At 40.4% G+C, this 16,245-nt stretch overlaps 1 protein-coding gene across 1 annotated transcript; it reads right to left on the bottom strand.

The window, feature by feature from the left end:
- Positions 1-5,147: 5,147 nt before the first annotated feature.
- LOC109476390 (lysine-specific histone demethylase 1B-like) lies at positions 5,148-14,619 on the bottom strand. The gene is made up of 18 exons (XM_019777325.1): positions 14,402-14,619; positions 13,924-14,013; positions 13,352-13,577; positions 12,456-12,491; positions 12,110-12,290; positions 11,730-11,768; positions 11,336-11,520; positions 10,655-10,831; positions 10,034-10,243; positions 9,435-9,606; positions 9,049-9,107; positions 8,713-8,781; positions 8,466-8,597; positions 7,865-8,053; positions 7,323-7,448; positions 6,877-6,999; positions 5,962-6,114; positions 5,148-5,714 (listed from the first exon to the last, which is right to left on the bottom strand). Exons 1-18 carry the CDS (start codon positions 14,599-14,601, stop codon positions 5,622-5,624), a joined length of 2,460 nt encoding a protein of 819 aa, XP_019632884.1. The 5' UTR covers positions 14,602-14,619; the 3' UTR covers positions 5,148-5,621.
- Positions 14,620-16,245: the final 1,626 nt, after the last annotated feature.

A 16,245-nucleotide genomic window follows, 5' to 3' on the forward strand; every position in this document is an offset into this window, starting at 1 on the left:
TATATATATATATATATATATATATATATATATATATATATATATATATATATATATATATATATATATATATATATATATATATATATATCGCATTTGCCATTGGTCCCAAGTTCTGTAGACACAAGACTATTTTTCGCGTAAGCACTGGGTCAAAGTTCGTCGGAAGTCGGTACCGCCCCCCGTCCCGGTTGAGAAAAGTTTGTTGGGCCCTGTACGTGCATGACTTCCTTCACTTTTCTTGCTGACGTCGCAAGAACCAAAGTTCTTACCGTCCCATTATAAAATCACGCGAGCTCTCGCTGGATCGTACTCTCGCGAGAGCGGATTCAAAATGGCCGCGGTATTTGTAAATTACCTGCCTACAACACTTGGGTCAGAAAGCTGATGTAGACCGAGAAATTCCCCTTTAAAATTCCGGTGAGTCAATTTTCAAAGTTGGAGAACAGATTAATTTTCATTATGTAATTTACTAACTCAGATAAAAGTTTATGCTAACATGTACTAAGTTTGCTACCTCCTTGTTGAGCTCCACAACTTTCTTGAAATGGTTGTCCCAAATATGCATGAGTTTCCATGGCAAGAATATTAATAGGTGTAAATACTACAGTAGATAACATAATTCAAAACGTAAAATCGCCAGATACAGAAAGAGTACACTGCCTTACCTGGTTGATATACCCAACGATAATTAAGGTGTTAACGTCGCAAAAAAACTTATATACGAGCACAAACATATACATTGTACTTTAATAGTGACACCTACGACTACAAAAGTGAGTTTTGTACGGTTTATGTCTAGCTCATGTATATAACGTTATATTTTATTGCTTTTAGCTTTTAACTGTAAATTATACTGCATTTCAGCCAATGGAAATTGCTACTGTATGTTGTGTACATGTCTTGTAACAACGATGTAAATAAAACATTCAACATGTTTTCCTTCCAATCGTTGTTTGCGTCTCAACAGAATAACATTGTTATTATATTTTTATTGCTTTTAGCTTTTAATTTTGTAAATCATACTGCATTTCAGCCAATGGAATTGCTACTGCATGTGCCATGTGTTGTAACAACGATGTAAATAAAACATTTATTCATTCAAGATGTTTCCCTTCCAATCGTTGTCCGCGTCTCAACAGAATAACATATCAAGTACCTTAGACCCTTGTTGGATGTTGGTTCTGTCACAGACTGCTTGGTGGTATCCGAATCGTACGACAGAGTACGATCAGAGTACGATAGAAATGAGAGAAACATCCTCTATAGTTGTATACACGATAAGTTTCGACCTCATAAAGCCACCTCGTTCCCTGCGCTCACTCGGTGGCTTAATAGCAACTGACAAGGCTTTATCACACCATATTCACCTCAGGGCGGGTCATTAAACCGTTAAATAAAGTACAGTCTAAAATAAAGTGTTCTATTCTATTCTATTCTATTCAACACAATAAAGATCTTTCATCATCAGTCATCAGCCCATTTCCAACGGTCGCTACTCGCCTATCAGCTAGATCATAGCCACAAAAATCTCTCCATAGCTCTTCAAACAACAAGCACGCCCTCAGCGATAATGGTAAAAATAACAAGAGTGATTTGCCGCTACCCACTTCAGACCAGCCTGAAAACCGCCCAACACAAAACAGTACACGTCACGGCTTTAGTCCGTGCTTTGTGCGCTAATGTGTGGATAAGTATGCCCCCGTCAGTGTTGCGTGGCGGAACATGTTTGAACGGCCCGACACGCCATTTCCAGTCGCCCTGGAGACCACGTTATTGCCGTTATATTTGTTTGGCGAGCCGGTGGTATTTGCACACGGGTTAGCGGCTGGATTTTGGACAAGATGGCGAGGCTTAGGGTTGGAGTGTGTTGCTGGTGAAAGTTTACCTGTTCCCAGCGTTGCCAGGCTCGTCTTTGGGGACTGAAACGTGCGTGTCATCTTCTAAACAACAGCGGAGAAATATTTCTGAAGCCTTTTGTGTTCGTCATAGATGGAACACGTTACGGGATTGTAAAGGTTACGTGAGAAGAGAAAATTAGAGCAATTTCGCCAAGTAATGCTCTAGACCTGAGCACTGGAACAGCGACAGTGATTCTACTGGATACATCGTCAGTTGCAAATCGGTTACTGCACTCGACAGTTTGAAAATCGGTACCTCTACCTTGGTACCTCATCAGCAAAGGAACTTGGTATCTCTGAAACGTCGTTGTTTGGAACTAGGATCGTCCCTGGATGTAGTTGACAGCGCATGACGGATTTAGATCCAGTTTTCAGACGACGGAAGGTCCTGAACATTTCTGTAAACCACATACCGGATTAATTTGTGAAGGTAGCTCCGTGAACACTTCTGTAAACATTTCCGGATTAACTGATTTGCTACGTACAGTGACGGAAACTCGGAACATTTCTGTAAACCTTTATCCGGATTAATCTCTGGAAACTCCTGACCATTTCTGCAAGCCTTTCCGGATATATTAATCTGTTGTGACGGAAACCCTGAACATTTATACCAACCTTTCCGGATTGATTTGTTACTACAACGGTGGATTTACTTTGAAAAACACTGTCACTTTGTGAAAGAGGATTTCATTCCTCAGACCTTGTTTTTCTAGAATAATTAACACCTAATAATTACAAGCGAAAGCCTTTCCAGATAATTATTAAAAGTGAAGATTAGAAGCTTTTTGTTCAGACAATTCCTCAGTAATTAGGAAAATAATCCGTTAATGTGGTGAAAACTTTGTCCTGGGGGCGTTTTGACCTATGATTTGTGTCAACACGTCGTCTATTGAATGTGAATTTTTGTTTGTGAGAGGCCCAGGCAACAATTGATGAGAGAAACAGCCACTTGAAGAAGTATTTCATCAATGCTCCATCAATCGTGACCGTAAAGTCGTAACAGGTGGTTTGAACACCTTTGTTGTTGTGTGAGAAACTGCGAGACGAGCAAAAATCCGTATCCGGGCAGGCTACGGTATGTTGTTGTAGGACAGGTGCGGTGAGAGTTTACCAAAGGTCAGTTCAAAATGGAGGGGGCGCTAGGGGCGCTATATCGGCGGTGGAAATTCGGCGCAGAAACCGAAGAGGACACGTACAAGCGGCGGTTGCGAGTCAACATGCCCGACATAGGGATGGAAGAAACGGCAGACGCCGAGGACGTGACTGAAACGCAAGGGAAGAGAAGAAGACGCAAGAAACGAAGTGCTGAGGAAAATGGCGATGAGAAAAAGACTTTTCTGCCGCCTCTGACGAGACAAAATGACCAGGAAATGGTGCCGTATCGCGTGAGACGGGCCCAGTTGTTAGGACTGAGAATTGAGCAGGAATCGGAGGACGAGGATGAGCCGCCAACTTCTATCATTCACCCGTCTCACACCTTCACCAACAACTGTGTGTTCTGTCGGCTGATGATGAGATCGCCTGAAATAAACGCCCGTCCAAACACGCCCTCTGACGACTTTCTATCTAATTGCAGTTCGTCTGAGACGGAGCCGCCATGTCCGAGACATGACCGACGTTGTCGCCACTTCTGTGACGTTCTGGGACAAAATTACTGCCAGAATTGTAGCCGAGTCAACATCAAAACTTTGTCAACACGGTCTCACAGGCGGCGGCTCGATGCTTTCGGTAGGCCGGTGTCTCCAGTCAGAATAAGCATCCCGAATCTGTTGTCGAATGTTTCGCAAACTTTGAACAAGCACGAGAGAGACCCCCCTTCACCCGTGAAGTGGGATCGTCGAGGCAGACGAACATCCTCAGCATACTTTTGAAACTGATTTCTTGGAACATCATAAAATGTATGTTTTTAAGGAAAATATAAACACATAATTGTTGCAATGGTCTTGATAAATGTTAAACTTTTAGATAAAGCTTTTAAGAGTTTAGCCTAGAACTTTCTAATGCTCCTAGCAAGAGTAAAAGCCTTAAAATACATGTAATTGCCAATACGAGAAAGACACTCAATAAAGACATGTTTTGGGAATTTTGGATTCAACTTTTGTCTATGCATGTCTATCCATGTGTGCTCATTGGCATGTTCATGTGTCCACAGATGTACAAATGTATGTGTGTCTATCTCATTCTGTGTGTTTGTCTCTGTTTGACTGTGCCTGAATACATAACTGTTACCTGTATACATGTACATGTGCCTTAATGTCTGTTCTATAGCTTTTGTGCATCAAAATCTTGTGTGTGTGAGTCTGTATGTTTTTCTGTGTCTACTTGTGTGAATATGTGCCAATGTGTTTCTGACTTTGAGGTAAATATCAATGTACTCAATGACTAATACACTTACCATGTGTTGACGCTTTTTAATTGGTTGGAAAGCCTATAACAAGGACATGTTTCTTAATCCGACTGTCAGACTACTTCTGAAACAGCCAGATTTTCAATGTTGGAAAGTTTAACACACTTTATCTGTTTGTCTTCCTAACACTGAGCTTACCACTGGCCACACAAAAAAGCCATGTTTGAGCTAATTTTATCGAAATCCATACATTTTATGATGAAAGAAAAAAAAACACTGTCCATGCATAGCTCAAGTTTCAGCAAATACAAATGTATGGTGTTAGTCTAAACCTTTCAGAACAAAAGGATAGCGACAGAATATATGAAACTTGCTCAAATCAGACATCTTTCTTACACTCAACTTGATCATGCCCTGATGATGTGGCCCATAAAATTATGTTCACATAGCCTAACAGAAAATAGGACAGTTTTTGTGGCATTCAGTGACACGTATTATAGATTTACTGCCCATAATAAACAAAACATATCATGGAAGACTGTTGATATTTACAAAGTACTCCCTAGGTAATTGCATAATATTATGAAGAAATTGTTGCTAAGGCCACTGCCATATTCTCGAGATCATCCTTGCTTGAAAGAGAGATTTCTTAAATATCTGAAATATATGACTTAAAACATAACATCTTGTACTAAGTAACTCTATGCCTGAGAAAAGGAATCTTAATCATAATGAAACAGTATCTTCCAAAATTTAAATTTTTTAAATCTGTCTTTCAGTTATCATTTACCTGTTGAGTTTGCTTGAATTTTCCCTTATTTCTTTAGCAGAAAATCTAATGTGCCAAGTTTGCTGAAACTTCACTTAAAGGTAGTTTACAGTGAGAAACTTTTACTCCCTTTTCAGTTCACAGAAACTTTGTTTGCTTTGTTTTCTCAAAGGGTCACGAAGTCTTGCATCAAAAACTTTCCATTGCTTTTGTAACAGTGGGGGGTTCATAGGTGCTACCAGGCTGATGGGTCTAGACCTTTTCGGCCGAGCGTTAGAGAGTCGGACTGGTGCCCGGGCGGGGTTCGAACCCCGGCCCGGGACCAGTGGGTTTTTATCTGTTTCTACTCGCTCCTCCTGTTTCTTACACTTCCTATGAAAGAAAATTTTCATTGCTCCTAGAAACTTTCAGGTGTGTTTCATTCACAGAGCTTTCTAACCACGCAACTTATCATAAAGGCGCTTTAAGTGGTCTTGGACCAAGTATATATATACAATTCCAACCCATTATGTTTATATATATAAGCGCACATTGTGGGGGGCGTTAACTTTTGCATTTTCCTGCACAATAAAATAAATGGCTAACAAGTTCACTAAAGCAGTCTTCATGACAACGGCGGTTCCACGATCTTGCTCGCTTCTCGAACTCCGCTGAGATACGCGCCCGTTACCGTTTGCGGGAAATGGCGGTTGGTGGCCTAGTGAAGAAACATCAGACATATATATTGCATATTAATAATAATAATAACATTTATTGTACATTCATGCCCTGTAGTGAAAAAATGTAAATTTTGGATAAAAAATATTGTTTTTTTTAACTTTGTGAGATCTCTAGTGCAGCATCCCCCAAAAGTACATTTTACTGGGGAACGTTGCATCGGAAATCTCTTTAGTTTTTTTTCAATAATATTTGAGAACGTTTTTCAACGATATGTTAGAACTTACCTCGCCTGCGAAAAACACTTTCTGGTCGATATCCTCCGCGATAGTGTCGTACGCCTCGCCGGTTGAACCGACTTTCACGAAACTGTACGCCATCTGGGCGTGGGGGTGGGTCTTCCAATGACTGACAAAGTAACCAACGGGGTCTGGAACCTTCTGTTGGAAGAAAGAAAAATATCTCTGATTATCATGAAAGTTCATCTGTGTTGGTAGTCATGTATCAGTAAAGTCTCGTGTGAATAAGGTGACGTGTTTGTAAACCGTAACTCTCGCAAGATCACGTTGTGAAGTGATTGGTCATTAATTATCCCGATGAAGGTGACAGTGGTTGTTGAAAATTTGATCTCTCTGTAAACTGTGTGTTGACTTTTTACTAAAAATATCTCTTCTTAACCACTACAGCTGTGTACCTACATGTATTGTTGTATTTATTCAGGTACATGTACAGACTTGGACATCATTTTTAGCACTGAAGATTGGTAAATTGCATCTCAAAGATGACAAATTTGATAATTAAGCACTTGAAAAATCAGGAAATACATGTACTCTTAGAAAGTTCACCTGTGTTGGTAGTTGTTTTAAGTTCAAACTTTTGTTCCAACTCAAAGAATGGTTCACACCCAGAGCTTTTGACCAGTCACTCTGGTCTTCCTCTGTCAGTAGACTGACCCAGTGAGACTTGTCACTTGGCTTTTCTGAAGTGTGACGTCAACACTGGGTCAAAGGTATCTGGTATGCTTTGTGTTGGATCGAAAGTTTTAACTTAAAACAGGAAAAACTCCTTGTGCACCCCGCTATGAATTTTACAGCATTGAGCCTTCCTACTTTGGGCTCCTTAACTATAGAATTCCCCATAGGGGAAACTGTGTCCTGCCACCACTAATAGATAGATGTGAGTGTTGCAGCGGCACCCCCTACCTGTCCTGGGAACATGCCCCTGAGGGCCTTCATACACAGATCAATGACCTCTGTGTCCTTGAGGCTGGAGATCTGGTGTGCTGAGTCTCCACTAACCACCGTCATTAACACAGCTTCTTTGGACTGTAGGGGGAGGGGGAAGAAAAAAGGGGTTACAATGTAATTCTTGCATTGTCTTGTTCACCTTCGCAGAAGGGAAACATACAACTGTTTTTGCTCAGTTTCTTCTTCTTCCTCTTCTTCTCCAAACAAAGTCAATAACAGAACCACATGTCTGTCACCATGGTAACTGGTGCTGTAGCAGACACCCTGTGGTGTTACATTATGTAGCAAGGCAGAGCCCTTATAAGTGCCTTTCTAATTAACTGATGAATGTGTTTAAAGAAGTATAAACAGAGGAATACATGTAGTTTGTTAGGCAAATCAGATAAGAATGTGAAGTTTACCGAGGGAGTCATGTCGTAGAACACTCCAAACTGTCCCCGCTTGTCTTCTGTTGGTGGGATGTGTCCAAAGAAGTCTGCACCCTGAACACGGGCGTCCCAAAATCTACTCGGGAACTTCAGACCAACCTAGTCAAGAAAAGCAAGGACTAGCTTCAGTATTAGCAAAAAAGAATTCATATCTTGGAAGTTCATCTGCTCATGGAGTCACGTGTATTATCTGCATGACGTCACACTAGCAGTGGATTGCTCATTCCTTGACAAAGACTGGAGTTGAACTTGTACAGTCGAAAATTTGGGTGAGTCCAATTTCCTGTGTTGGGAATTGCAGTTCAAACTTGTTACATAAAAAAGAATTCAGAGATTCCAAACTTAACTCAGTCACCCAAAAGAATACTTCCATAAAACTAAAATAGATCAAATATCTGCATTTCTTTGTAGCTGTTATCAATGTTTTTCCTTCTATACTTTGATCAGTAAGTCTTAATGCTACTAAAAATAAAAAAAAAAAAACTTTGGCTTAAAAGTCTGTGGTTCTAGCTTACCTTCTCAATTAGTCCGGCTCCCAGGCTCTGGATAGCCTTAAGCTTTTTCTCAGGCAGTGGAGGCTTGAAGTCTACCACGTTCTTCTGTAAGACGGCTAGTGGCAAAGTTACCAGGACCTTACTGCCCTTAAACTCTCCTGACTTGGTTTTGACAACAACTTCCTCACCTGTGTAGTCTATATGTGTTACCTGTGAGGAAAGCAAGAACACTTTATTATTTTTGATTATCATTCACATAATACTGAGTCAGACAACAAGCTGCTAGGGGAACCAAACCCACACCACTTATTACTGACAGGAAGAGCTATCCACCACTCAAAAATCAAGACCATAGCATGCCCAGGACAAAAGATACAAAAACTGAAAGTTCTGCTGCAGTACCAAGGGCAGCCACCAGGAGGCCCAAAATCGACCTTGACCTTTGGCTACCCAACACCTACCCACATACCAAATATCAGTACAATCCATCCAAAGGTTCAAAAGTTATGCTGGCCGCAAATATCCGGAAAAACAAACACACACACACGCAGACAGACACGCCAAAAACAATACCTCCATTTTTCATGGAGGTAACAAACTTGAAAGATAGCGGCAACCACACCTCCTGGTTCAGCCTGATGTCTAGTCCTTCTGACAGTTTTTGTAGGATGATCCCGTAGCCATCTGCGAGCAGTGTGTGATCGCCCGCGAATTGGGCAAACATCTCATTCTGGTCCCAGTTTACCGACGACACCTGGAAAGGTCAAGGTCACGGTCACTTCACAGGGCTCGAAATTCATTTCAAATCAGAAAAATATGATCCGTGGCAACAAACTAAATTGGTGTGGCCTTACTGAAAAACTTCCTACCTGTTTTAGATCTGAGCCACAGGCATACTCCAAGTTTCCAATATGGAACTGCATCAGTCTGTTTTCAGCCTAAAGAAATGAAAACACAAAGTTTTATGTTTGATGTAAAAATGACCAGAATATCACTACAATATAAACAGAACTGCACCAAGAGTAACATATTATACTCAGTCACTTTTTGGCCATGTAGCGTTACACATGTGCATTGCATAGTTTTACACGTACACAGTTAATAAATAATATCTCATTTTTTCAAGTCAAAAGGATAGGAGTTCATAATTTACCTTGTACATGTATAAAGAAGACAAGAAAATACTAGATGTTTTATACACTTACCTCTGTGAATGTCAGGCAAGTTTCTTTCACAAAAGACTTGTGCATTTCAGCAAGCTTTGCTAAAGGAAAAAAAAACAACTTTTAAGTAAACAGGCATGAAAAAAAATACACACATCTCATAATCAGCACAATCATATATAATAAACTTAATGACCCATAATCATATGTGCTTGAGTAAGCTAGTGACATACCTATGATTTGAATTGTTTTCTTGGAAGTCAAAATGAAAACAGAGGAATGAAAGGAAAACTTATTTCTGACTAATATTCTTTTCATTTCCTGACCTCAGATCTTCCAAATTTAGCATTATTTATAAACTCTAATTCATTGCAGCTACGCCCCCTATCTGTGAGTGTCCATCATGACAATCTACTACAGATACTAACTTCCTAATGGCACATCCTGAGAGCTGTCCTGGTCTTTCCTCCACTCTGCAACTGCGTCCAACATGGCGTTGAAATGGAAGTCCGTCCGTTTGTCTACAGAAGATTCCGCCGCCTCCCCGCTTTCTTCAAACAGTTCACAGCGATCTGTCATCTTCCTCATTTTTAACCCAGCCTAGGGATGGTACAGGTACAAAATAGTTGGAGATATGATACATTACATAGCCTGTGTTGAAGTGTGTTCTATAGAATAAGGTGCGAGATGAATTTCTGACCAGTTTCTGACAAATTTCTGATGACTTTCTGACCAGTTTCTGACAAATTTCTGATGAATTTCTGACAAATTTCTGATGAATTTCTGACCAGTTTCTAACAAACTTCTGATGAATTTCTAACCAGTTTCAAACAAATTTCTGATGAATTTCTGACGAATTTTTAACAAATTTCTAACCAATTGCTGATTTCTAACCAATCTGACCGTTACCAGATGAAACTCTGACCAGGTTAATTCAATAAAATATACAAAGGATGGTACAGTACATGTACCTGTTCACACATGAGTGCTACAGGGTTGTTACATACTTGTTCTTGTACAGACTTACCTGTTCACACATGAGTGCTACAGGATTGTTGACACATCCATTGACGATCTGTGCACCTCTGCCGACACAGGAGCCCAGACTGTGGTCATCCCACACCCGACCTCCGACTCTGTCCTGGGCCTCCAGGACTACCACCTTGGTGCCAAAGTTGTGGAGTTGTCGAGCTGCAGCAAGGCCTGATGGTCCAGCTCCTATAACCACTACTGTGCCCTGGAGATACGAGTGAAGAAAGATAAACAAAAACTTCTTTGTGCCACAATGAACCAATCAATAGAAAGTCGGCAAGTACAAAACGTAACCGAAAGAGAAGGCAAAACTTTTGAAATCCTATCTACAAAGACTAATCCTAGAACATGAAAAAACAGGAAAAAAAATGCAAATATTTCATGGACATGGTGCCACTCTCAAACCACTAAATGCCATGCTCTCATTGGTTAAACTGCTAATTGTGATTGACAGCCAGGTTCAGTCTATTAATGATACCTACAGCATCAAAGTCTTGGTAGCAGAGCACCCCCTGGCAGATCCTTCACATTCTTATTTCTCATTGGTCAAACAAAAATTGATTCATTGTTCTCATTGGTTGACCTGCTAATTGTGATTGACAGCCAGGATACCTACAGCATCAAAGTCCTTAGGTAGCAGGGCGCCGCCCGGCGGGTCCTTCAGAAGTCCAGTGTTGATGAGACCTTTCCTGGTCAGGAAGCACACGATCCTCTCTAGTTCCTGTACGCAGCGTATCCTCACCAGACCGCGTACGATCACGTGGCCAGCACACTTCTTCGGGGTCAGAAATTCCTGCGGACAAAGACAACGTTTTATCACATTTTCATGCATAAATATCTTCACCACCCTAAATTTCATAATGGAATCTTCCACCAATGTTAGGTGCTAGTGCTAAGAGACAGAATAGGCTGGACCAAACCATTTGTTTAGGGGTTGCTAACCTTTAAGTTCATACATAAAATCTTACTGTTACTACCCCCTCTTCTTATACTGGACTCTTCCACAAATGATAGGAAAACTGAACACACTGGACCGTGCCATTTGGTTTAGGGGTTGCTGAAATTGACTTTCCATACAATTCTTATTTCTACTACCCCTATTTTTACAATGGAATCTTCCACAAGTGCTAGGTAGTGAAAAGACTGGACTGAACCATTTAGTTTTGGGGTTGCTAACCTTTATTAACTTTCCATACTTTCTCATTACTATCAGCCCTAAATATGAAATGGAATCTTCCACAAATGACAGGTAGACTGAAAAGATTAGACCGAACCATTTGGTTTAAGGGTTGCCAACCTTGCAGTTGAGAGTCCACAGTGCTATAGTTAGGTTCCTGAGTGCCAGATACAGAGTCTGTTCTCTCCCAAACTCTGGGAATTCCTGGACCTCGTCGTATTCCATCACATCAGGCCGGATACACAGGGCCTTCCCATTCTCATTGGGCTGGTAGAAGGGCTGGAAATACGGGCACAGACCTGGGACTGCACGGGACAACTACATGTCAGGATTCTGCTTCACGAGAAGATAGGCACAGACGCGGAAGTACAAAGGACACCAATGTGTTGAAATTTTGCTTCAATGTGAGGAATTAAGTCATCATGCACAAGAAAACAAAATATTAAATTATTATTATTTTATCCAAGATCAACATTGTACATTTACAAAAATTAAATGTATGGTGTGATCTTACTATTTGGGACATGATCTTCATCATCACTGTCTTCTGCACCTAGAAAAAACAAAATCAAAGGTTGTTGTGAATTTCTTGTTTTATTCATTATTTTGCGTTTTTCACTGATTCTGTCCATATTCCACTGTCACAGCCAACCATTTTGACTTTCAATTCAACCTCTCAGCCTTCTATGAAGCCATTTTGACCTCTAAAAAAAACTAATGTCCTCTTGTCTGTGGTTATATAATTTCCCCACTCACTTCCTGTGACTGACTACAAACACCCTGCAAACATAGAAAGGTAAAAAAAAAAGAAACTGATTCTCTTCAGCCAAAATTTTACAAACTTTGCATAAAGCAAAGGACTACAACAATATGAATTTTCAGAATGTGAGGTACCTTTAGCTCCGTTGACCTTGGACTTACCCCCCCTCTGTGTAGGAGGGGGGGCACTGGTGGGGCTGAGTCCGACCCCGTCTGGGTAGTACTCTGTGAGGAAGGGGGCTGCAGGACTCCTCTTCAGTAGGGGGGGTAGAATCAGGGTTTCCAGCCAGCGATACTCACGGGTTAACTCTACTCTCTGTTCATATAAGAATGACTGTTAGTAGTCAATAACAGATTTATATACAAACATATACCCAAGCATATGCTTTTTAAATTCATTCTATTGATAAAGTATCTTGTCAATTAATCAGTAAATCTTATCAGATCAGGTTTATAAATGATTTACTTTTCAAAAACTCACCGAATCCTCTGGTGTGCTGCATAAATCTTTTTCTGTCTGTGAAAAATAGACAACATTAATTTTATTAAATGCACAAGTGTATAAATTTAAAGACTGGCTATATATGGTTTGATTCCGGGATATCTTTTTGAGGCTGCCTAAAAAGGTCTATAAATGTAATATATTTGTACTTTGTTATGAGTCTAAAAAAGAATCTAATCACAAATTTTAAGTTTATCATTGTTTATCGCAGGAAAACATATTGTTTTTGCTCTGTTTCTTCTTCCTCTAATCCTCCAAACAAATAAGGTCAGTGACCTGAACCAGCCCGTCTGTCACCATGGTAACTGGTGTTGGATTACATCATGTTGCAATTTTATAGCAGGAGGGATTTAGACTCCTGTCACCAATTATGTATGAATGCATAGTTCTCACTAGGCTGTTTGAGCGTAGGTGCCCCCTACGCTGTGATTTTGACCCCCTACGCTGTGATTTAGCCCCCTACACTGTGTTTCAACCAGCGTAGGGGTGGTTTTGGGGGGCAGAAGCTTCATTAATCTTTAACAAAATGAAAATATAACTTAAGAATGAAGCTATAACAGAGGGAAAACAAAATCTGTCCCCCAATAAACAATAAATAGTGTCTTAAGTGGTTAATATGAGTTACAAAATTTTTTGGGGAGAATATCAGGCCCATGTTTTGGGCACTCGGTGCGTGACTCGCGGAACAGAAAGTTGCCCTTCTATACCTGACCCCTACGCTGTGAAAAAATCCTGGTGAGAACCCTGGAATGTGTTGGAGTAAGAACTAAAAGAGCAGACTATATTCCAAGGTAAACACTATGCATTTGCTTTGCACATGTTACCTTTCTAGATAGATTTTGGTTGTGCAGTTCAAACCCTGAAATAGTTTATACCTTCATCCCTGCAGCTGTCATCCCACACACATATTTCTGCTGCAGTTCTAAGGTGATATCCATGTCCTTGGACAGCTGTCTCCACTTGCCGCAGTTCGACCGCGTACACTGGACCCAGTACGGGATCTTCTGGTCCGCAATGAACGCCTTGATGCTGGCCTCGCTTTTCCCGTTGGACGTCCACTGTCGTTTCCAGTTGGTGTAGATGTCGTAACCATCTTTGTAACTGGAAATGGTGGTAAGAAAAACTTTAAGGCATCTATGTGATCCTATTCAATAACTAACATTTCCTTATAATATAATATAATAGACTGATCCTAACTGTCTCACAGTTAGTGAGTTAGCTTTTCAACCAATGAGAAAATGGCAATTAATTATTAGTTCAACCAATGAGATGATGGCAATTAGCGGTTCTACCAATGACAGAGTGGCTGTTATGTTCCACCAATGACAGTGGTTGTTGACATCCGATTGCAATAATCTAGCTCCAAATATTGTAAAATTATGTCACTACATAACACATATAGCCTTATAGGACTTAATATGTATTTTTCATATCACATAATGGGTACCTTCGGTAAAAATATTCAAAGCACTCGTTGCAGAAGTGCTCCCCCGCGGATAAGTGGTACCACCTGGATGTGTAGCCATTTCCTGCACACCTGCAAAGACACAAAACAACCAAACTCTTTTTAAATGTAGACAATTGATAATACAGTCAAACCTGTCCAAGGCGATCATCCAGGGGATCAGTCGTAGCCCAGTGTGGTACCTGAATTTTAAGAATGCCCCCCACCCACCCCCCAAATCATGCCCACTTGGCTTGCACCACTGTATCCGACAGATGCTTTTCAATTTTAGGTATTAATGGCTATTACTAGTATCAGTTAACTACAGGCTGTTAGAAATATGGTCAAAGGCTTATGTATGTAACATTACTTAATTTGAGGAAAGTAGTAACTTACAGGTGGGGCAACCTAAAATTCTGAAGGTTCCCACTGGGCAACCTGGTTCAAAAAGTATTTTGTACACTTTTAGCTCTAATCTCACCTGTCTGTAGCTGAAGCGAAACAGATGGGGTACGTCGCGGAGCATCCCGCCTTCTCGCACTTCCGGTATCGCTTCCCGTCCGGAGCGTCGCCGTCGTCCTGCGCCTTACGCTTGACCTGGCGTCCCGTGCGAGACGACGTGCCGACCTGCGGCGAGGAATCTCCCGCCGCATTCGACTTCCGACGCCCTCTACCCGACATCGCACCTGCAGCCAATCAGCACGCAGAATACAGAATGTCAAATTTGATATTAGAATAACAAATGAGATATTGATAAGTTCAATAAGGGGAACTAGTAGTAGAGCTATTTCAACACAAAAAAGAAGAAAGAGGGCCTGCTCTAAGCTAAATTTTGATAAGCAGCTACGTATAATACGGTGAATTCAAGAGGCCACCCCCTTACGTTTTACGATAAATTTCGGGTAGCACATTACGTAGGTTCAAAATGGCGAATTACGCTATAATAACGTTACGCAAAATGCACACTCTACGTTGAATTAGACTCGGTCGGTCTAAGCTCTACGTAGAATCAAAACGGCCAATTGCGCTCTACGGAAAGGGCATGTGGGCCCCATGAAAATCTAGCTCCATACTATTAAGTCTACTTACAGTATATTTGGAAACAAATTTCAATAAAATGCTCTTATAAAATTATGCAACTTTTCTGCCTAGTTTTTGTGATGCAATCTGCGTTTGCGATTTTATTAATATTGAACATTAGGAAATATCTTTTACCATAGTCATGCAATCATAAACTAAAACAATGTTGCATAAATGGCTGAGTTTATATTTCACATAATTTCATGTTGGCCCCCTACACGTGACGTCATACATTTTCACATGCATGAAAAACTCCTGGCATGAAAAAAATTCAACAAAAGACTCTTTCTTTGTCTTTTAAACTACTCTTTAATCTTTTCCTGAGCTACCACTACACCAACAGCCAATATTTTCTGGGTCAAAGAGCTCCTAACAGTCAACCTTGTACTAGAAAATTGACAGGTAAGTAGGAAAAGGTGTTTTTGAAGGTATTTTTTGGAGATAAATATTGGCTTTCTTTCATCTGCCGAAAGCATGGCCTCTACCACAAACATAAAACACAGCAAGCATGACCACGTTCTCAACACTTTTCTCCAACAAAAACAACTTCAATACACTTGACTTCTACTCACCCTAGTCGAAGACAACTTATTCTTGCTCTTTGCAAAGTTTCAAAACCGCTAGTTTTGTAGTTTTGGCGAATTTGAAAGATTTTTGTGGAAAAGTCGGAGCCTGATTTACCCCATTCACTGTAAATGAGTAGCCTCGCTTTCGGTACGATATCCCATCATGCACTTCGTTTCCAAGATGGCGGCCAAGGTGAGTAAAAAAAAATCGACTTCTGCTAAAAACTTGTGAATTTCTTAAATTTTTACTTCTTTTAACGCCTGAGGACTATAAAAAAACAATACGACAAAGTCAAAATAAACTTGAGATAATTTTTTAACTGAGATATGGGACACAAAAGGTTGGAAATGATCGTGGGAATGTCGGAAATTGAGCAGACGATGATGTCATAAGTACCTGGCCACGTTGGCTCAATGTTTGTAAACAAACCTTATTTATAAATATTTATTTATCGCCTCTCGAGGCTCTTCAATGATGTATATGACCTATTTGTTTGGAAAACAACACAGCTTGATAAAGCAAATTTATAGTAGTTACAAAACTGTTTTGGGGATCCAGGGAAGAGTTGAGGGGAGGGGCGGTGCCGATCTACGTAGCATTAAAGCGATAGTATGTAAGATTTTTGCGCCAAAACTGGAAATATAAACAATCAAAATGTTTCTTCTTTATAATAGGAGG

Source organism: Branchiostoma belcheri, unplaced genomic scaffold (genome assembly GCF_001625305.1).
Source record: "Branchiostoma belcheri isolate BF01 breed outbred unplaced genomic scaffold, Haploidv18h27 scaffold37, whole genome shotgun sequence".
Lineage (NCBI taxonomy): Eukaryota > Metazoa > Chordata > Leptocardii > Amphioxiformes > Branchiostomatidae > Branchiostoma > Branchiostoma belcheri.

What these genes read in the sequence shown, in the direction of transcription:
- LOC109476390 (XM_019777325.1), bottom strand. Translation starts at nt 14,601, where the DNA reads ATGTCGGGTAGAGGGCGTCGGAAGTCGAATGCGGCGGGAGATTCCTCG. An exon ending in TCAGGATGTGCCATTAGGAA is followed by an intron (nt 9,108 to 9,434) that starts GTTAGTATCTGT and finishes TTTTTCCTTTAG; the next exon opens with CAAAGCTTGCTGAAATGCAC. An exon ending in TCTACGACATGACTCCCTCG is followed by an intron (nt 7,000 to 7,322) that starts GTAAACTTCACA and finishes CTCCCCCTACAG; the next exon opens with TCCAAAGAAGCTGTGTTAAT.